A 20443-nucleotide genomic window follows, 5' to 3' on the forward strand; every position below is an offset into this window, starting at 1 on the left:
CGATGGGGAAACTGCGGCAAGTACTCCCCCGTATGGTTCAGCCTCGTACAGCCTCGTCGTGCCTCATCTTGGTAGCGGGGATGACCGGCTACGCCTCCGAAGACTTCACAACGGTGCTCAAATGCCTTTGTAAATCAATCGCGGACCCGAAAAATGGCGACATCTTATGAGTCTTTCGCTCAGACATTCAAGGCAGCCTTGATCCAGCTTCATCCGAAAGTGAGTCTTCAAAACTCACTCCACCCAATGCTCCCTAGCCACCCAGATTACTAACAACCAATTACCTAGCCACTGGATCCCGAACACAACTTCAACGCAGCAGCAAACTACATCCGTGATGCAGCCGAGCAGGGCGCTTCGCTGGCTGTACTTCCAGAATACCATCTGACTGGCTGGTACCCCGAGGACAGCCAATTTGCCATTCTAGCTCAAACCGCCTACCAATACGTGTCCAAGTACCAGGAACTAGCAAGCGAGTTGAAGATCAACATCGCTCCCGGCACCATTGTAACAGTCGACCCTCACTCTCCTCCTCCAGGGGCTAGCAATGGTACAACGTCATCCGCTAAGTCACCCTCACTTCTCAACATTGCTCCCTTCATCTCCTACACCGGCGAACTCCTGGGAAGCTATACCAAAGCCAATCTGTGGCTCCCGGAGCGCAACGTCCTCACATCGGGGCCTAACCACCAGCCGGTGTCGAGCGAGGGCCCTCCGACAACACCATCGAATCCGCACTCTGTGATTGAAACGCCGTTGGGTCCAGTCGGCATCGTTATCTGCTGGGATCTGGCTTTCCCAGAAGCATTCCGTGCACTTGTCAGACAGGGTGCTCGCTTGATCATCATTCCTACCTATTGGACACGAGACGACTTGACGCCGGAGGCTCGCAGGTATGGGCCTGACGTTGACATTATGTTCTTGAAGAATGCCCTCGTCACGCGAGCGTTTGAGAATACTTGTGCCATCTTGTTCTGCAACGTTGGAGGTCCCGCTGAGGAAGGCTATGCCGGTTTGAGTCGAGCAGTGCTACCACTAGTTGGCCCTGTCGAGGGTGGTTTCGATGATGGCACTCCAGGAATGCGTATAGTTGAAGTGGATATGAAGACGGTCGATATTGCTGAGGAGAACTACAAGATCAGGGAAGATTTGGCGTCAGACAGCTGGCACTATGGATATAGCCACGATAAGTGACGAGCAACAAAGGTCTTGCACATTGAACGTCTGAGTCCTGAAATTACTGGCTACCATGACATTCACTTCTATCATCCGCGCCTTCCCTGAGAGGCCCCAGACTACTGCCAGAGTAAACCATGAGCCGCGCTAGCATCACGCTAGATGATGTCCCTACTAGAGACAAGCTCGAAACTCGATATCTCGTGTTGTCGCTACCTGATAGCTAATGATGACACTCCTACACGCCTCCCCACACATACCATGCTTGTTGTTCATTCTAGGCTGACATACATTCATTCGTCTGAGTCATTGAGCAGCGCATCGAAGCGGTTGCTCAGCGGTATTCCATCTTCCTTGACCAAGACATGTTTTGGGAATTTCTCCACACGTAAAGGTTGAGCACACTCGTCCGGATGAAAGTCGATCCTCATACCCTTGTACTTCTGTCGCGAATGCATGCAGTTTCTCGCAGTCATGGCCAGGGCAATGTTGTTGAGTGAGATGAAGGCATGGCCGTCTGAGAAGTGAACTTTGACGACTTCGAGGTTATGAATATGCTCCAGATCGTCCCGAATGGACTCTGCTGTAACATATCGTCTCACGTAGCGTATTACCAGGTTGCGGCTGGCGCCAAAGGCGGTAATACGATTTGCTAAGCTGCTTGTAAGGTAGGATTGGCGTTCGTCCCATGCCACGTCAATCTGCACTTGGTCAGACTTTCATTGCCCTCAATGGAGAATCGTGCTCTCGCTTACCTTCTTTCCTCTGATGTAGACACCATTTCGCTCAGCAAAGAGAAGGAACCTTTCCGCAGCAGCAGGCTCCACGAAGGAAATGTGTGCATATCCGTCCCTCTCGCGCAGATACAGTCGCATTATGGCTCCTCCACGGATGACTCTTGTGATATCAAGCAGGGTCGTTGTTGAGGGAAGCGCCGTCAATATGAGTGAACGGTATGGGCGGTCATCTGACTGAGGTGGTTCTTCGTCCTGAGGATCTTCCAATGGTCCATCTTCAGCTTCCTCTTCAAGAGAAGGTTCGCTTGGGGGTGTAGGTGGATATGCAGGCTGACTGTGAATGATCGGTCTTATTTGCAAATTCCGGCTCCTCCTTGTAAAATCGTTTTCTCGAGACTGAGAACGCCGGGTAGGAGAGTATCCAGGCTTTGTCTTCTTCAGCTGACTGCAGTGATCATCGCTCGGGGAAAGAGGAAAGAGTGACAGGTTGTTGCTGATGAGGACATCGAGCGTGTCGGAATCGACACCACCTGAAACGAGAGCATGACGAAGAGATAGGTATTCACGATTTGCTTGGACCTGTATGAGAAGCATTAGCCTGAATTGATGGTGGTACTTCGCTATCAAAGCTCACCAGTAAGCCATATTGAGACGATGGAATGGTGGTTGAGTCCCCGTCCAAAGGGTCAGGAACTGCCATGATTATTGGGAATGGAAGTAAAGAAGTTGAGTTGGATCAGTTGGTTGTTCGGATCGTGAGCACGCTGCATCGTCAGTTGGATGGTGTGAGTTTTCACTGCACCGAGAAGTGAAGGAGGTACGGCAGAAAGAGCCACCGTTGAGTTTGAGAAAGAAGTGCTCTCCAGTCCAGTATCAGTCTTTTGCCATCTGTGAGAACCGATGCTGCTCCGTCTACGCCTGTTGATTCCCCAGTTGATTTCATCCCGCCGTGTACTGTTATCCAAACCCCTCTTTCATAGGAAGAGTGCCACATCCATTGACTCAATACTAGCCGAATGATTCATTTGCCGTATCTTACATGCCCGTCCACTTCATTCTCGTCGATACCTTCGTTGGAACAGCGCCATGAACAGAACAAAGAGACGTGTCACTGTTGACTTGAACACAGCCCTAGCCGACTTTCGTCATGCAGCAAATTTTTGTTGTCCTCATCATTTGCGCAAGCAACTCTTTCCCTCTTGACAGCTCGACCATAGGTGATGCAACGCCTCCGGTCGTAGTTAATTTATCATATGGTAGGATTTGCGTTTCCTTCCCACATACGAAGCTGGATCCCACTGGACCATTCGCCGCTTGCTTAGGTCGAACTTTCCTGAAAATGGCTTCCATGCTCTTTTAAGACCTGTTCTGCCATTTCTATGCTACCCTTGATTAGGCGAGCTCTTTCCTGAGGATGGAGATCGAGGAATTCCTGAAATTCTTGAAACCAAGTGTCGTCTTTTGCTGTACCTTTGCCGTCATAACCGACGACCATTTCTGCGAGGATCGAAAGTGCCACACGTATGGACATGTCTCCCCCATATCGGGTCGGAAGCTCAGCTTGATTGAGAGGCTTGAAGATTGATTCCGGATCGTCCTTTTCGATTGCTAGTGAGAGACATTCCATGCGATCTTCGCTATGCCACCATTTAGGCAGGATGTGGGAGCCTTCCAACAAGTCAAGAAACCGCTGAAAATCCTCGAGTGCTAATTGATCCACTGGGTCAGTATTTACTCAACACAGAGCGGTGACCCGAAGAATTGCGATATGACATGTTTGGAAGCTTACCATCGCCCTTGGCCCAGACTAAGTCGTCAATGGGCTTTCCGGGATAATATATACCATGGTCCTCCTCCCGCGATAGATGATCGGTTTCGACTCTCAATCGATAAGCGTCGATAATCATCCTCAATACCTCATCGCGGCTGAAGGAAGACAGAAAAGCATTCTCCGCCCCTTTGCCTTGCACAAGATTGCAAAACGACTTGTGCCTGGACCAGTGAGCTTTTTGGCACCTACACAAGGATCAGTACTGTTATGACATTCCATCAAGATCAGCCTACTCTTTGGAGCAATAATCAATCAACAAGCATCCGTTGCAACGTTTGAGAGGCTTTTGAAAGCCTAAAGCCAGACAATTGGCACAAACGGACAACTTCTTACTATGAAGGTATTCGTGCTCGATGCGGCTCACATATGAGACGCCGCACATAGGAAAGGTCTTCTTTGAACCCGACATTGTTTTGGCTTTGCTTTAGAAAGTCCTCGAGTTCGGTCAACAGGAAGGGGAATGGCAGGCTTTATGTGTTGTCAGGAATGGATGCTTCTCGAAGCTTGAAGTACCGAATATAATTCATGTTCTGTCCCGACATCTCCGAACGTGCTTGGCAGTGGTCCCTTTCCGCGCAGCCTTGCCTCGCGTTGCCTGTATAATCCCATCTACATCAAGAACTGAAGGACGATGGACAGAAGTAGAAGGTCTAGAACTCCGCAAAATCTTCTATTGTATTACCGTGCTGGCCTGATCACTCTAGTGTCTGTCTTCTAACTTCCCAGTCATGAAAGCTCCAGTGAGAAACAGGCGTACAGGGACTACTGATGATCGTGCATGCCATTCAATGCACATAGGTCATACCGTCGTAGACTAGTCATCATACCTGGGAACAGCCGTCCGTCGTAAGCTTCTGTGACTTTCTTGGAGAGGACGACGAGTTCAACTCGTAAGCTGTGCTCGCTGTAGATGCCTCTGAGTAGCTTCAAGCTCTTGCCTCATCGTAGTGGCGCCGGACCTCGTCAGCGCAAGGCATCCTCGAGGCACCTCATTCCTCGAACTCCTCTTGTGGTGAGTGACAGGACCTCCAGGTCCCCAAGTATCGCCACAGTTGGTTGCCGGCGGAAGCGACTCCAATATCAGGGTTCCAATCGTTGCTCGACTGTAGAACCTCAAAGCCAAATGTCGGGTTCGTAGTCGGCAGTCAGCCGTGGATCCTGACCAAATTCTGCTTGCCATTGTCCAAAGCCACCCTGCAGCACATATACCTGCTGTTTCGTCTTCTGCTCTGCATCTTCCGAGTCCTGCCGCGCTTGTTGTTTATCTTCCTTGGCCTTGAGACTCTGGATTGATCTTGCGTACAGCAAAGCAGCTTTCGGACCGCGCTGTTGGCTCAACATGCAATGAAATACGACCTTTTCTTTGTCCTTGAGGGTCCTTAGTAACTCAGGTAGCCTTGCGTCCAGTTGATTTAGAGGAATCCATGTGCTTCCGGCGATATTGCCACCGATGTGGTCAGAATCTCGGACATCGATGATTGCAATCTTCGGCTGTTCCTCAGGATCGAGGAGAAGAGGAGCTAAGGTCGCGCCCTGCATGTATTCGAGGGAGGAGAGAGTGACTGGCGCGGAACTGGAAGACATGCCACGGGATTGTGACCCGCGCTGGGCGAAGGGTGTAAGTGAGGCGGATTGGGATGTTCTATACGTTACTCGAGTGCATAGACTTTGCCATGGACTTCGAATGGACATAAAACTTCGAGCTTGTGCGGAAACGAACGTCTTGATGAAATGGACGTGGTTTCGATGCCCTTTGTCGTGTGTTTATGTCATGCTTGCATCTGATTGGTGGATGCCGCAGCAAGCCGAGCTCGATTGAGAATTGTTTAACACGATCTTGACGATCATTTACTTTACGCCAACGTCCTCATCTGCGTACCACAATTGCTCGACCCTCCCATCAGGCGCAGACACAGCACATCTCTGGCGAAAGAGCGAGATGACCTCTATACCGTCCTTTCAGGCATGCGCCCGCCTCGCATCACGCCAATCGTCTGCGCAAGCCATCCTTTCATCTTCGACCACCACCTGCTTGCGTCACAACACCAGAGCTGTAGCACGACGACATGCACCTTCTGGGCGACCCTTCTCGTCCTCTCGGACAGCAAGAAATCCTCCGCCTCCAGAAACACCAACGGGAAGAGCAGGACCGGCGTCTAAGATCAGTGATTTGGTCCGACAACTAAGGCCAACGAAAGACACATCTCGAAGCGAGCAATCCGTAGGCGACTCCATGGACGCTCTAATGGGCAAAACTCCACGAAGTCGAACGACGGGAGCCTTTGAAGACCTAATGAGTCCAAGAGCTTCATCCAGAATGGTGGACAGATTTTCGGAAGAAGTCCGCGCTCCAAGCTCTTCAATTGCGCTACGATTGAGGCCAACACTGGGACGAACCGTTGGTCAGTTCCGAGACGTCGGCGGTGCGTTCAGGGCGTTGGAGAGAAAATGCGCAAACAACCACATCAAAAAAGATGCTAGAGACCAACTGTTTCATGTGCGGAGAGGTCAGGCGAAGAAGGATATCAGAAGGTGGAGATGGAGGCAGATGTTCAGGGATGGATTTGTTGCAGAATGTGATAGGATACGAAAGATGAGGAAACAGGGTTGGTGATACTTGCTTTGACGAAGGAACCTGGCCAGCAGTTGCTGTGTAAAAGGAGGGAAAGCGAGGTTTGCTTTGAGCGCTCCGGCTACAAGAAGGACGTTGATGGAAGAAGCTTTGTACAAAAGACTTCAGGTAGGTAGCACCTTCCGACGACCATGGCAGTGGTATTCTTGCTGTCGCGCTTGGACTATTCCAGTCGCTGAGCTCATGTCGATGAAGCTATGAAACATACAATAACAATCAGCACGCTTGCTGGCTTCAGCCCTCTGAGCGCACGAAAACGAGTCTCTGCTTCAATCTTTGCAGAAACGCACAAACAGCCCTCGATCTGAGAACCATTGCATCTTTGCCTTCCAAGCAATTGCAGTATGCTCCATGTGGCTATCCTTCTCCAAGCCAACGAGCACCTCATGAAAATCGATTCCCAACCTGTTCCCGCCCTTCAGACCCTGTTGTTGCAAGAGATGCCACCAGATACGACTGACGCCATTGCAGATAATCAAGCAATGTACGTCTCCTCCTCAATAAGGCCTCCTCCTCCAAATGCGCATTTTTGACAGATAGTCAAGCAACATGCGTGTCTTCCTTTAGTAAGGCTTCCTCACCAACTTGGCAATCTTGACCAAGTCACAAGGTGAATCGACTACACCTCTGAGTCTGGCACTGTCAAGCTCCCTCTGGACCGCTTTGCTCTTGGCCTTGACATCTTCATCGTCAGGCGTCTTGTCCAATGCGAGTTTGAGGACTTGAGCCTGCGCTGGACCGTGCCGAATACCAGCATCCTGAGTGTCATACCATTGGAGAAAGTCGATCAAATCCGAGTCCAACACCGATGTCTTCCCGATCACGATCTCAGTGCAGCCTGCAACCACGCATGCGGAGCTGAAACCGGTCATAGCATCGCCCTTCTCGGCAGCAGCGCGCAAGGTGAGAATGCATTTGTGGCAGTAGATGTGCAAGCATCTGAGGATGCGGACGTCACGTCGATTGTTTTGGCATTTGGAACATCTGAGGAGGTTGGCGATGCTCTTTCGCTGTTGGTGGAGGAGCTCGATGTGCTTGAGGAATGATATGTATGTGCCAGACATGACTATATCAGTGGTCAGTCAAGTGATTGCATGGTGTTGGGGGTTGTTATTGTTTTGCTTACCTGCTTCTCTGCCAGTCTTGTTTCTCTTGACCTGTCTAGCTGGAGTACCCTGTCCTGCTGCACCATTCTCCTCTGGTTCTGGAGTGTCCATTGGGTCTGGCTCCGGGAGTGCTCGCTTCTTGGCTTTACCGATGGCAATGCTTTCCAGCAGACCAGGGAACTTGTTGCCTAGCTGTGAAATTGCTGGCGCTTGGACCTTCGGGGCAGGGAAGTTTGGAAACGGGGTGGATGGTCCAGATGCATGGCCATTAGACTGAACAGGAGCACGGTACATCGCTGGAGTAATTCTGTTCGGTATTTCTGGTTGGGGAGATGGGGTGAGGTTGGCACCGTTGGCTTCGTACTCTTGGAGAGCCCTCATGTTCGCTTGACCATCGAATGAGTCCATGATAGAGTCGGACTCAGACTTCACGCTTGGGGAGCCGTATGATACAAGTGGCATGAGTGGTGCGACGTTCTGAGGGAGGGGGTTTCCGTCTGGATCGGTGGCGACAAGATCATCAGCGAAGGTTGGTGAGGTTGAAGTGAGGTTTGGTGTCGAGAATGCCTGTTCATCACCATTGGTGCCAGCGACCTCGAGAATTCTAGTGGCCACGGTTTGGAAGAAGTCTGACGTTTCGCCCGCCAGCTCAGTCATGATTGCAGCGGCCAACTTGTTGATGTAGTGAACGGTGCCGCGACCGTTTGCAAGGGCGAAGAGCGCGATCTTCAAGCCGGTGTCATGTTTCATCTGAAGGGCAAGGCCCTCGATGATGTTGGCGTTGTTGATGATGCCTTGAGGAAAGGCAAGCTGACGCGCCACGCGCTTCTCAGCAGACAGACCCCGCTTAACCTCGTCCATCTTGACTTGGATGGCGTTGATATCGGCGTCAAACTTTTTATGAATGGCAGCCAATTCAGCTTCGAGTTGCGCTTTTTCAGCGCGGAGGTCTCGAGGGTCAGTGTCTAGGGAGAGAAGTTGTTGACGAAGGTTGTCAGTTGAGTCACTTTCAACTGACAACAACAACAACGGTGAAGCCATCTTGGCGATTGGTTCGAAAGAAGCAATTGCAACCGAGGTCGGCGAGAAGTGAACGACCATTCTGTATAGAGCAGTTGGATGCGAGGGCGGTGACAAGAAGGAAAGGTTTTGCACAGGAGGCGACCGCGAGTGAAGCGTGGTGTGGCAGTATCGATGGCGAGGATAGTCGCTTGGCGCATTTGTGACAAAGGATTCACTGACGACCGCCGTGTCAAAAGGGGAGTATGGGCGTTGGAGAAGGCATGATCTGGGCAAGGTGTGCGCCTGGATAACGTTGACCCTTTTGTCGGTCGTCAGGAAGGCCACCATGTGGACAACGATAATGTATCCTCGTTGTCCTTTGTCCGAGCCAGAAATGCGACGTCTACCAGATTGTGAGCACAGTCAGATGCGAGGGATCTCGTCAACATGGAGAGTGTCACGATGAATGGGATGGAAAGGGTATGAACCGCATTGAGAAGACTGGCATTGATGTGGTGGTTGACTTGTGGTGGACTTCTATTCAAACAAAGCACAGTACAAGGTTACAAACAGTGGGTATCTAGTCTACATATTTCCCCATCCTATTTCAAGGCTCAGCATCTTTCATGTCGGATTTAAACCGCTCGATTGCACGCTGTTTCGTCGTTTTCCAGTCAACATAGGGCTTCGGATATCCTAGCTTCTCGAACTCCTCCGTCGACAGTCTATGATATGGGTCGAAGACCGCCTTGCCCTTGACGTCCTTCAGCTCCGGGATCCATTTGCGGATATATTCACCCTCAGGATCATTCTTCTCGGCTTGAGTTATGGGGTTGAAGACCGTGTAACTCGGCTCCCAGCCTTGTGTATTGTTGTTCAAATCCCAATCGATCAGAGTTTCTGCAAAATACCGCTCGCCACGTCGATAGTCGATGAGCAGGTTGCAGTACAGGTAGCTTGAGACGTTCATACGTAGACGATTGTGCATGTAGGCTTCATGCGCGATCTGGCGCATGCCGGCATCGACGAAGGGTATACCCAGAGTCCCCTTCTCCCAGCGATCATAGCCTTCTTCGTCCTCTTCCCAGTGCACAAAGTCGAATTTGAGGTTCTGGGGAAGATTCATCGCCGTATGCGGTGTCGTCAGAGTCGTTTGCCGGTAAAGTTCTCGGAACACCAGCTCGCGCACCCATGAGGCAATGCCGAAGCCAGCGCCGTTTTGGGAGAAATCTGCAGAACTTTTGTTGGCTTTGCTGACCGCCCTGAGGGTCTCTCGCATGGAGATCACGCCCGCGGCGAAGTATGCGGACATTCGGGAGGTTGAGTCCTTTGCTGGATTGGAGCGAGTGTTTGCGTAGTCCTCGATCTTTTCTGTGAGAAAGTGGTTGAGGCGTTTGACAGCGGCGTCGTGGCCCGCAGGCCAGAGATCACGGATACGCTTTCTCTCCTCTTCGCTGGCAAATTGCTTTTCTGCGGGTGGGCTGGGTGGCTTGCTGTTGAAGTATGATTTCAGATCTTTTTGGGCCTGGGGAGAATTCTTGGAAGGAGCAGGTACGGTATCGAATAGGCTGGGGTCTGCTTTGATTTGGGCAAGCCACGAGCGGTGATAGGGTGTGAAGACTTTCATTGGTTTTCCGCTTTCATTGAGTAGAGTACCGGGTTCCTTGACAGTTTGATCGTGGTGCATGGTAACTTTGACCGTCTTGTCTGCCCCGATCTGTTTGATGAACCTGACGTCTCGACGCAGTTCGTCGACCTCGTACTCATAGTTGGCGAACACGTGAGAAATGTTGTTGTCGCGGATGAATTTGACAATCGTTGGGACAATGTCGTCGCGTTCACTGGCTTCAAGAAAGACCAGTGGAATATCGAGCTTCTTGAGCTCGGACTGCATCAATGCGAGGTTTTCGCAGATGAAGTCGGTTCTGGCTGGCGATGTTCCATGCCAACTAAACTCCGCTGGACAATTCAGATACGTGCATAGCAGGGGCGCCTTTGACTCCTTTGCGAATTGCGCCGCTGCGTGCAAAGCCCGATTGTCATGAATGCGAAGGTCCTTGCTACGAAACCAGTGCAATACCCTTTTGGTCTTCTCCGGAGATTCTTGACCATCGAGCAGAGAAGTCAATTCTTCATATGGCGGGTGGGCGTCGATTTCCTTTGCCCGCTTGGTTGTGGGATGATTCGTTTCAGGGTGGTCTGGTTGGCTCCTTTTGGACATCTTGCCTGAGACTTTGCACCGAGTCGATATGGTACCCACAGAACGACAGTGTCTAAAGGAATTTACGACGAGACTGGAAGCACCAGGAGGGGATAGTGCTGGTGAGACTGGTAGCCGGTTACGTGGAAGGAGGCATCTTCGAAAGAACACAGCATACGGGAACATACCGTCATTCTCCTACCTATCAGTCGCTTATCGTGGGAGATCAGATCTTGATCTGATCGACTGTAGCTGTAGTCAAAGCTAAGATCTGTTTCCCGAGAACAGATCGTCCACGTTGAATCGTCCATCTGAGTCGTTACACGTACCCCCAGAATCGATCTGGAAGTCATGACGTACTGTAGGCGGAATCTTAGAGTCACTAACCTGAGCCTTGGCCTGAATACATGCCCCTAGACCGATTAAAGTAGCCACGGCCCTTAACATGGTACTGGCAGGCCTTAGCAGGTGGCAAAGAATCTGCTGAGACATGGAATGGTGAGTAGACGCGTGCGTTGCGTTCCATCTTACTATGGCTTTTCGGACAAAATGGCTTCCTGAGAAGGTCACGCACGTGTTCGACCAGGAATTTAACATCAACCAAAGGTCCAAAGCACATGTTATGGCTAGGGCTTTTTTGTCCCAGGACTCTCAACAGGTGACAATGGAGCCAAGGTGGAGGCAACAAGTCGGTTCCGCATCATCGGGATAAATTCTACAAGTATATTTCTTACTAAGTCCTTGGTCTGGATGGTGACTTTGATCCTACCAACAGGGTGGCAAAATGTTTTAGCGGCACAAAATTGTACTCATCAACGTCTGGGCGCCCCCAAAAGGCACTCGGACACCATCGACTTGACATGTAAATGTCAGTGCGGTGTAGTAATACCACAGTGTGATCGGTTTGTGATGACAGTTCTGAAGGTGCAGGTCGCCACAGATCTGGTCAAAGAGAGATTAACTCAATATTCCGGTGAGATGGTGATGGGCCGACGGCTCACCATACGAAAGGCATCCGATGCCGAGAAGAACCCCGTAACCGAGGCGGTGAGTTCATTGACTTGACTTGGCTGAGCCGAGAAGCCAAAGTCAATTATTGGGTATGGCACCGTGCACCACCTGATCAGGAAGTCAAGTGGGCGTGAGTCTGTGAGCACGCGTGAGAAATAATGGATCAGTCCCAAAGGACGGGAACAAAATCCATGGACAGGGGAATTTTTCTAGAACGAAATCTGGGAAACAAATGTGGACTCAGGCGTGGCTTGACGAGGCTTGAACTCAGATGGATTTGACCTTTGGAGGTTGCTTTAGAAGGTTACGGTATGAAGGAGGTGGCTTGCTCGTGCTTGCTGTCTCTCGGAGGCTGGCACACCGCATGGCCGCGGCACGTCCGAGTAACTTATGGCGTTTGTTGAGACAGCCAAGGGGTCTCCTGAGTTTTTCGTCGGCACATGTGCATGCTCTCTGTCGACTGCCTAAAACACTTTTATGTTTGGTCAAGAATTAATTCCTATACCGACCTCGGAGATTTGACGGCGACCATCTTTCGCAGAACAAATCACCAACAAGCAGTTGCAGATTTCTCATGTCCTGGCAGAGCACGGTGCACGGCTAGGGAAGACCTCCCTAATTGAGAGCGCAGGCCTGTGCAACGCCTGGGGCAAAAAGCAGAAGGGCAAAGACTGCCAGTGCGCAGGTCGCTGACGCTTGGCAGATGATGCTAGGGATTGCTGGTGTGTCGCTCAATCGGACTGTCGTGGTCTGTTATCATCTGCATAGCATTCTGTCCACGTCGAAAGGCTGTTGCACACCGTATGCATGAGCTCAACAATGATGCCAAGTATCTATGCCGATGATCCGACAACATCGTGTCAGGGTGCAAGAAGCTGGAAATGAGTCGCTGAACTTCGAAAGTCAAAGTGTGCTGTCAATGACGTCCATGAGAGCCTCGAGTTCTTTGATTCAACCTTCCTTTCAAGCTCGAGCATGGCATGATGGAAAGACTGTATCTGTAAGACCGCGTATATCCGCCGTGGATATCCGGCTGTCTTATGATTACCTGTTAGTCTTGCAAATACCTTCATTTGGGCGACTCAACGGGCGCTCCTTGTGTAACACATACTGAACAATGCACTCGATCGTTATGGTGGTTCAGAAAAGCATCCACGTGCCTTAACGTTAGTTGTGATGTGGTCCTCCGTGACTTAAAAAAATTCCTGAACCTCGTATTCGGTATTCCACGGGCGTCAGTTGGCGGGTCTGTCAAAAAGGGAGCCACGGACAGTGCCTTGCAGTTTGTGCACCGCCCAACACGTGGAAATAGCGGAGCTGGTACCTAACGTGGGTTGGAGTCCATATCTCTCTTCACCGACATGTACCACCTCTATCCATCATTTCGATGCATAGAGGTCTCTGCTACACACACCCATGCCACCATTATTATGCAAGCAGGTCCTTGACCCCAATGGATGCTTCAGGCGACCAAAGAAATGATAGACGCACAGTGTGCATTGGGGCTGATGATCATTACCTGCTTCTGCTTGAACCCGGGCCGACGAAGCAACGAATGTTGGGAGCTCTGAATTATGAATCCGGGGGATTTCGTTGGGCACCCGGTCACGACTCATGATTTCATGACTGGAAGCCGACAGTGCCTCACTGTACGCTTGCCGGAAGGAGTAGAGATTACTGCCGCGTAGCCAGGCCGGTTTCCTGTGGTAAAGAGATGGCAGGCTTCAAAGGCAAGAAGCATAACAACGTCGAGCCTCGTTCATATGTGCAACACATTTGTGCATGGCCGGGGCGCATGCAACGCAACATAAAAGATCACCGTCACATGGAGGTCTCGTAAGTTTCCAGAGTGCAGTTCGGTTCGAAATTGACGTGCTGCGAAGATGTCCGTCTTGGGCCTAGGAGACTGACTAAATCATGACGATTAGTGTCCGGTCAGCGCAGCAGACGCGCATCGGTCTCGTCTCGGGGAACGATACGTGGCCAAGTTGACCAACAGAAATAAGAAAAAGGCATTTTTTAATTCCTTCTAGTTTCGGAACGGTTAGAAACCAATGGCTCGGTCTGAGTCAGGTTGCATCCAAGTTATCATCTCACGCAGCCTGTGGCGGGTGAGCTTCGGTATCGGGGGTGGCGGCAACTGATCTCAATTGAAAGACAACATACCTGGTACGGAAGACCCCACGGCGGTATTGCTCCTTTGGGCAGCCTCGTATGATTTGTTTGTCATTTCCATCTCTTTTTGCAGCAACCGAGATGAACCGGACATCCCCTAGAACAACAACAATGGGGCTATCGAACTTCTTTGAAATTCGCTTGCTTTGATCAATTCTTACCAGACCTGTAAATCATTCGTGGCAAGTACCGTGATTCAGGCACGTGCAGTGAGACCAACAAGGTCATTTCAGTAACGGTCACGCGTCGGTTTGTGCTCCAAGTGAAACACGTCTCCCAGAGTCCCAGAGGCCAAGGTCTCGCCTTCCGACTCGCAGCCTTGCAGTTCCGGAGAAGGACTCCACTGTCACAAGCCTTGAAGAAATACTCCGCGAGGATCGCGTAGACTGCGGTGAACTGCGGCCAGAAGGAAGTATTCGTTGTAGATCAGATGTCTGTTGAATTTGAAACCACCAATTCGGGTGCTCGACTTTGTTTTTTCAGGGGTTCAGCTTTCATCAACAGCAAAACTAATACGCTGAGATTCTCGACCAGGTACTGTCTTCCCCTGACTCGTTCAAACAAAGCAAGATCGATGGGCAATGTACATGGCCTGATTATCCTGTGTCTTTGTAAATTTTCCATTAGTCTTTCAGTGGTTTCAGAAAACTACTAATCCCTGCTTATTCCTTACTACGACGTACTCCTTCTCGCATCCGACTAGTCTTCTTTTTCCGGCGGCAAAAGCCTTTTTTGCACACATCTCACTTGATCAGAACTGTGCCATTGTATGGTCTTGGACGCCGCGAGGTCTGTTGTGCATAGAACCACGCGTCAGTAGAAGACATGCGTCTAGGAGGATTGTTCTGCTGAGGAAACATTCAACAGAAACATGATCATAGTAATCGGACGATATGTCTGACTCGACTTGATCTGGCTTTCTGTCAACGGTGAATACCGGTACTGACATGATTCAGAAAATTTACCCAATTTGGCTTTCAGCTGTCGTTGGCTCCGAGTCCGTTCGGTCGGTCGGCTGGCCGCCCATCCAAGTTACGTTGCAGAGTTTTACCTTTCTTTGGTGGCCGCCGCCCGTCATGACAGTCGACATACACACATGGATTCCTGGGGTGCGTAGGCTATTCTTCTCGCCTCGTCGTCATTGCTTGACTCGTGGAAAAGATTAGATAGTTGCATCTGCATGTTGCCACTCGGATTACTTTTCGAGATTTGTACAAGGCGTGATATGGTCAGCCTGGACCATGTACCTCCGTTGTTGAGTCTTGACTCGAGATACCATATCCACACAATAACAGGAAAAAGGAGGGTCACAATCCGTGTATCTGCCGGGCTCTGGGTTGAGCGCGGTTGCGTAGGTGTTTGGTTCTGGCAGGGGTCTACGTGTGCATCTTGGCCCCTTGGCAGCGCCACCAGCGCCCTCCCGATCGACAAATTATGGGCCCTAGGCATGGTTGGACGATTTTCGACAAGGGTGGGCACCTAAAGGTGGATTCCTACCGTCACAGCGGCCGACGCACTGACTGTCACGGTGCAAAAGCCAAAGCCAAAGGCTGTCTCTCGCCTTGCGCCGTCTCTTTTTTCCCTCGTCTTTCCTGCCTGAAATCATCATCAGCGACTGGAAAGAGAGTTACCCTCCGTTGGTTCGTGAACTCGCTCTTGATTTCCCCGAATCAAATCTCTTTCTCCTACTCTTCTTCTGCTTGGTAGCAATTCAGATCGGAGAAGCCCTTTTTTCTGTTGTCTCAACCAGAAATCTCTTTCTTTCCTCTTTCATCCTTCTTCGGGACTCTAAGCGCGAAAAATCCCTCTCACTATCGAGAGTAACCGGTAAATATCATCACCACTCATCAAATCATCAGCCTTTCCGGACCGGCAGTAATAACCATCAACCGCAGCCAGCCCACATCCAAAAGAGTCCACCCACCCTCGACCCCCAACCCATAATTCACCTCTACCCAAGACAAAACCTTCCCACCTCCCGCGTCAGGACCCAGCAGGTCGACCTTTCCCCTAACCACCTACATACGAGTGTCGGACAGGCTAAAAACAGGACCCAGTCAGTGACCCTCATCTATACTGGTTCTCTTTGCGCGTTTAGAAAAAACAGTGGCACACACAACCAACACCTTCCCACGCATCCACCCCTCTTCTTCCTCCACTATCTCACCCAGTACCCTGCAATATCCTTCCCTCAGCCTCAGCCGCAACCACCTGTCGCGTGTCTTGGAAAGAGAACTGCGAACCATTCATTGCAGAAGCTAGACCATTTGCTAATCCGTGGCTTTGGCTGTGCACCTTGCAGACGCCCATTGCTTCCGCTTCGCTGCCAAACCTTTACCGAAAAATTTCAACCTGTCCTGTCCTTACTGTGAGACCATCTTATCACTACCAACACCATCGACCCGCTCCTCATCGGTCGAGATCCATACAAAAGACCATACTCATAATCATCTCTGTCGCTTCTCTTGGTCGTCCAATGGTCGATTGAGGTCCGCGACTCCACAAAGAGCTATCATCACTGGTTATGGACCCTAGGCAGTCTTTGTCAAGGACAACCTCGTCCGGTATTGGAACACCGCAGGCCGGATACAATCCCAATAGTATGGCATCAGGCTACATGCCCCAGTACCAGAACAACACCCATCTGCCGCCGATCAACTACTCGCAGCTTCCACCTGCAAACCAAAACTATATGCCTCAGCAGTATCGCAACGATCTGCCGCGGTACACATCTGCTCCATCAACTGCGCCGATTCCATCACCTGCTCCTGACAATAGATACAATCCCCAAATGACCCAGCAAGGATCTATGGGCGGCTTGCCCCCCACGTCCATGTTGCCATCGCCTCACCAGTCGCAACAACAGGCCCCACCACCGCAGCAGCAGCAACAGCAGCCGGCGCATCAAGGTTATCAGCAACAGCAGCAACCCGCTCGTCAGAACTATCCTCAGCCTCTGGCTCCTGCTCCACCTCGGCCGAACCTTGACTCTCTCGCACCTGGCTATCCTCAACCCGACAACCGTCAGCAGCCATGGTCCGGTGCTGAGAGCATGCCGAGTATGGCGACTGACGTTGGTCGTGACCCCACAAGAACACACGTTGTGGGATCTCAAGGTCGGAGAGGCATCTTGCCCAGTGCGCCCGGACGTCCTCCAGTCATGGCTAATGGAGTTAATGGCTCTCCCAAGAGCAACGCGGTGCCTCAAAAGGACGCTGACGGCAAATTCCCTTGTCCCAATTGCACAAAGACTTATCTCCACGCAAAACACTTGAAGCGCCACATGTTGAGACGTATGAGCTCCTCCTGGTTCCACCCGCATGACTAAGCTAACTTTGTATCCAGACACCGGTGACCGACCATACATGTGTGTTCTTTGCAATGATACGTTCTCTCGGAGCGACATTCTCAAGCGACACTTCCAAAAGTGCTCGGTCCGTCGCGGCAATCCCACCGGAGCAAGCCATCTTTCCAATCCGGCCGCTCATCTGAAGAAGTCCCAGCAAGCTGCTGCCAAAGCCGCCGCTGCTGCGAACCAGTCGCCAGCAAGCGCAACCACACCTACCAGTGGTGTCATGAACAACCCTCCCTACACCACAGCTGCTATGCCGAGCACCTCCGCACCAACAACCACTGCTCCAGCGCCAGGTATGTCGTACGGTATGCAGTCCAACGGCCAGGGTGACATGCAACGCCAGGGACAGCCCATGCAAGGCGCCTCTGGACCTGGCGGTATGGACCCCAACGCCAATAACTCATGGTCCATGCACAACTCTAGAAACAACCAGATGATGTATCACTCGACATCTACACCCCCAGATCACTTCGGCATGCAGCCCGGCGGAGGGGACGACAAGCGCAACGTCATGCCTGGCACGCACCACATGGGAGATGAGTGGAACCACATGTTTCAACCCGGTGGCAATGAGGGATACATGAACCCCATGTTTGGAGGTTACGATCAGTCACAGGGTGACGTGAAAAAGGAGTATGAATCTCATGAAGGTGGATCGAATGGTTATTACATTCCCTCTACGAGCCTTGGAGCTGACGGTACGCTTGGCCCCCCTCTCTGGAACCTGCATGCATCTCAGCAAGATGTGTTCCAAGCCAAGGTGAACGCCTTATTAACGTTTGTTTTCCCTGGTGGAATACAGGAATCGCTCCAAGAGCAACAAAATAACCTCGATGTCCAATCCTGCCTGACCGTCGATGCCATACAACACTTTCTCGATCTATTCCCGAATTTCCTTGGCCATTTCCCATGGCTGCATGTACCGACGTTTGATTTTGCTACCGCCTACGACGGCCTCGTCCTCGTCATTATCTGCAGCGGCGCAGTGTATTCTGATCACGTTTCTCAAGATCAGGTGCGGCTGCTGATGCAACTTGTAAGAAGTGGCATCGAACGAACCTCAAAAATCCTCAAAAACTTGGAGCTAGGGATCCCACAACCGCACTTTTCACCGTCCAAAATAGAATACGAAGAGCTGCTGGCGCTAACAATACTTCAAACTCTGCTCGTCTGGCATGGTGGTCCTGATGAGCGAGCTCTTGCGCGTGCTGAAAGTAAAAGAGTCATGTACCTGGTCCGACAATTCGACATGTTGACTCTGGCTGGTTCAGAAGACCCGGTCGGTTACAGCTATCTCCACAGCCTTCAACCCGGTGAAGAAGCCGACCCTTCGCGTTGGGACTGGCGGTCGTGGATAGAACAGGAAAAGCGGTCCAGACTAATGTTCATGGTCTTTCTCTGGGACGCCGCCATGTGTATCTATTTCAACGAGTCTCCGCAATTTTCTTCGGCTGAAATCAAGTTACCGCTCCCTTGTGACGATGCTGCCTGGGACGCTCCGGATGCAGAGTCTTGTGCGCAAGCTTTGGGTCTTCGAGGTCCTGTGGCACAGTCAAGGATCAATCTTACTGGATCACAGCGGCTGAAGCAATTGGAGACCCATCATGCAATGAGTGCTCTACATAGCATGTCGGTGCTCATGCAGCCAAGGACCACCAACATCTACTCCAAGTTTATTCTGATTCACGCACTTCACGTTGAAATATGGCAGATCCAGCGTCAGCACTCCTTCAACAATCCATCAACAAGCCAGACTGCAAGCATGTACAACTCAATCAACATGGCCCTGGACCGTTGGAAACAGTCGTGGGACGCCGATCTCGCCTTGCAGTACCCGACAGACGATGGCACTCAACAGACTCCAAAGCGGGTGGGCTTTTGTCGTGATGGCGTACATTTCTACTGGCTCGCACGTGCTTTCATGCAACCTAACCGGCTGCACGATTGGCAATTGCCCGCCGACAGCCGACTGCAGCAAACTCTTCATGGTCTCAAAAAGGCACGAGAATGGAGTCGAAGTGATGGTGCTAGAAGAGGCGAAGACCCAGGAAGCGTCGCTGACATTGAAGACCAACATGCCACGGCAACCCAAGTGCTGGACATGAGGAAGCTGTTTCGACCTTTGCACATGATTTCCGACGGTTTTGTACCGACTATTGAACATTCTCAACCTGCTTATCATTGATACTGGAACTCTGTGGAGCGACGGTCGTTGACCCGAGATCCAGTGTCACAATGCGGCAAGAGCTCCCGAAAAACATTATATCTTTGCATGGAATGGCGCGTCTTTTTTTGCATTTTCATGGTGGGCCCGTACATTTCACGGACTGGCTTTGCTGATGATCGTCGTGGTCACGCATTACTTGAACATAGACGGTGGGACTCTACTTAATTCCTGCATTGGGGTGGACGACTGATATCGTATTGTTTGCTTCGACAACATGAGGGGTGGTTTTCTTATGGTGGCAAAGTTCCTCGCACCGGACGGCGGTCAGTGACTTATGGGTACGAAAAGGCGGCTCGGGAAAGATCGTGAATGCTTGCTGTTGACTTGAACGGAGGCAGGTTTATTGATTGTGTTATCGTTTTTATGCATGGGCTGCGTTCGGGGTTTGGGTGACGGGGTTTTGCACTCCATCACCGACATCGGGTTTGCATTGCACCTTCGATGAACTGGGTATGTTCACGGGCGACAAAATTACTCCAGCAGGGGACGAAAACATTGATTTTACGGCACATGGTTGAGCTGCTGATTGCTGGCGTGGAGGCGAGACACAGTATCATCTTTGCATGCTTACTGATACATTCGCTGTCACCAAAACCACCAAAACTTGAGTTTAACTTTCACATAGATAGAAGCAAAAGAAAAATTGAGGCTAACGCAATCAATATGGCTATTACACATTTTACAAATTACAAAGATCTCTTTCTCATGGTAGTATCCAATACGAATTGCTTGTATACACACTACATCCTTGTGGTATACTCCTCAACTACGACCCACAGATATTCAGGAGAGATGCTCCAATTCCCAGTATCCACACGCAGCCTCGTTCAGCCTCGTGTGTGACGAGTCAGGGGTTCAGGATCATGAGATCCTTCGCGAATCTTGATTGCGAAGTAGCAACCTGTACAGATCCCTTACTCACGTACATTCTTCGGCCGCTACTTCGCCAAATCTTCGATGAAATGCTGTGCACGGCACGCATTATGGTTGG

The 20443-nt window shown here is 50.9% G+C and overlaps 8 protein-coding genes across 8 annotated transcripts; 3 read left to right on the plus strand and 5 right to left on the minus strand.

Annotated features, from left to right (window-relative positions):
* Nucleotides 1-8: 8 nt before the first annotated feature.
* On the plus strand, nt 9-1533 carry EDD37DRAFT_274711 (carbon-nitrogen hydrolase). The gene is made up of 2 exons (XM_062810998.1): nt 9-219; nt 289-1533. The coding sequence occupies exons 1-2, from the start codon at nt 154-156 to the stop codon at nt 1192-1194; spliced, it is 972 nt and encodes a 323-aa protein (XP_062673646.1). The 5' UTR covers nt 9-153; the 3' UTR covers nt 1195-1533.
* EDD37DRAFT_274729 (uncharacterized protein) lies at nt 1332-2951 on the minus strand. Its single transcript, XM_062810999.1, has 3 exons — nt 2548-2951; nt 1932-2492; nt 1332-1877 (listed from the first exon to the last, which is right to left on the minus strand). The coding sequence occupies exons 1-3, from the start codon at nt 2611-2613 to the stop codon at nt 1470-1472; spliced, it is 1035 nt and encodes a 344-aa protein (XP_062673647.1). The 5' UTR covers nt 2614-2951; the 3' UTR covers nt 1332-1469.
* A 280-nt stretch (nt 2952-3231) lies between these two features.
* On the minus strand, nt 3232-4153 carry EDD37DRAFT_647420 (uncharacterized protein; the record flags this gene model as incomplete). The annotated part of the gene is made up of 3 exons (XM_062817872.1): nt 3232-3620; nt 3703-3929; nt 3978-4153. The coding sequence occupies 3 exons, from the start codon at nt 4151-4153 to the stop codon at nt 3232-3234; spliced, it is 792 nt and encodes a 263-aa protein (XP_062673648.1).
* Nucleotides 4154-4857: 704 nt separating this feature from the next.
* On the minus strand, nt 4858-5328 carry EDD37DRAFT_647421 (Rhodanese-like domain-containing protein; the record flags this gene model as incomplete). Its single annotated transcript, XM_062817873.1, has 1 exon — nt 4858-5328. The coding sequence occupies one exon, from the start codon at nt 5326-5328 to the stop codon at nt 4858-4860; it is 471 nt and encodes a 156-aa protein (XP_062673649.1).
* A 262-nt stretch (nt 5329-5590) lies between these two features.
* On the plus strand, nt 5591-6457 carry EDD37DRAFT_274791 (uncharacterized protein). The gene has a single exon (XM_062811000.1). The coding sequence runs from the start codon at nt 5684-5686 to the stop codon at nt 6356-6358; it is 675 nt and encodes a 224-aa protein (XP_062673650.1). The 5' UTR covers nt 5591-5683; the 3' UTR covers nt 6359-6457.
* Nucleotides 6458-6939: 482 nt separating this feature from the next.
* On the minus strand, nt 6940-8523 carry EDD37DRAFT_647422 (uncharacterized protein; the record flags this gene model as incomplete). Its single annotated transcript, XM_062817874.1, has 2 exons — nt 6940-7442; nt 7503-8523. 2 exons carry the CDS (start codon nt 8521-8523, stop codon nt 6940-6942), a joined length of 1524 nt encoding a protein of 507 aa, XP_062673651.1.
* A 568-nt stretch (nt 8524-9091) lies between these two features.
* Nucleotides 9092-10705, minus strand: EDD37DRAFT_647423 (deoxyribodipyrimidine photo-lyase; the record flags this gene model as incomplete). The annotated part of the gene is made up of 1 exon (XM_062817875.1): nt 9092-10705. The coding sequence occupies one exon, from the start codon at nt 10703-10705 to the stop codon at nt 9092-9094; it is 1614 nt and encodes a 537-aa protein (XP_062673652.1).
* Nucleotides 10706-16255: 5550 nt separating this feature from the next.
* EDD37DRAFT_274859 (fungal-specific transcription factor domain-containing protein) lies at nt 16256-19652 on the plus strand. The gene is made up of 2 exons (XM_062811001.1): nt 16256-17163; nt 17216-19652. The coding sequence occupies exons 1-2, from the start codon at nt 16395-16397 to the stop codon at nt 19408-19410; spliced, it is 2964 nt and encodes a 987-aa protein (XP_062673653.1). The 5' UTR covers nt 16256-16394; the 3' UTR covers nt 19411-19652.
* Nucleotides 19653-20443: the final 791 nt, after the last annotated feature.

This window comes from Exophiala viscosa (assembly GCF_022695815.1).
Source record: "Exophiala viscosa unplaced genomic scaffold EDD37scaffold_2, whole genome shotgun sequence".
In the NCBI taxonomy this organism is placed as follows: Eukaryota; Fungi; Ascomycota; class Eurotiomycetes; order Chaetothyriales; family Herpotrichiellaceae; genus Exophiala; species Exophiala viscosa.

Bases quoted from the DNA above. Each gene is read 5' to 3' on its own strand.
- EDD37DRAFT_274711 (XM_062810998.1), top strand. From the start codon at position 154: ATGGCGACATCTTATGAGTCTTTCGCTCAGACATTCAAGGCAGCCTTG. The intron at 220-288 runs GTGAGTCTTCAA...CCAATTACCTAG, and splicing joins TGATCCAGCTTCATCCGAAA to CCACTGGATCCCGAACACAA.
- EDD37DRAFT_274729 (XM_062810999.1), bottom strand. From the start codon at position 2,613: ATGGCAGTTCCTGACCCTTTGGACGGGGACTCAACCACCATTCCATCG. The intron at 2,493-2,547 runs GTGAGCTTTGAT...CTTCTCATACAG, and splicing joins CGTCTCAATATGGCTTACTG to GTCCAAGCAAATCGTGAATA. The intron at 1,878-1,931 runs GTAAGCGAGAGC...GACCAAGTGCAG, and splicing joins TCTACATCAGAGGAAAGAAG to ATTGACGTGGCATGGGACGA.
- EDD37DRAFT_274791 (XM_062811000.1), top strand. From the start codon at position 5,684: ATGACCTCTATACCGTCCTTTCAGGCATGCGCCCGCCTCGCATCACGC.
- EDD37DRAFT_274859 (XM_062811001.1), top strand. From the start codon at position 16,395: ATGGACCCTAGGCAGTCTTTGTCAAGGACAACCTCGTCCGGTATTGGA. The intron at 17,164-17,215 runs GTATGAGCTCCT...CTTTGTATCCAG, and splicing joins GAAGCGCCACATGTTGAGAC to ACACCGGTGACCGACCATAC.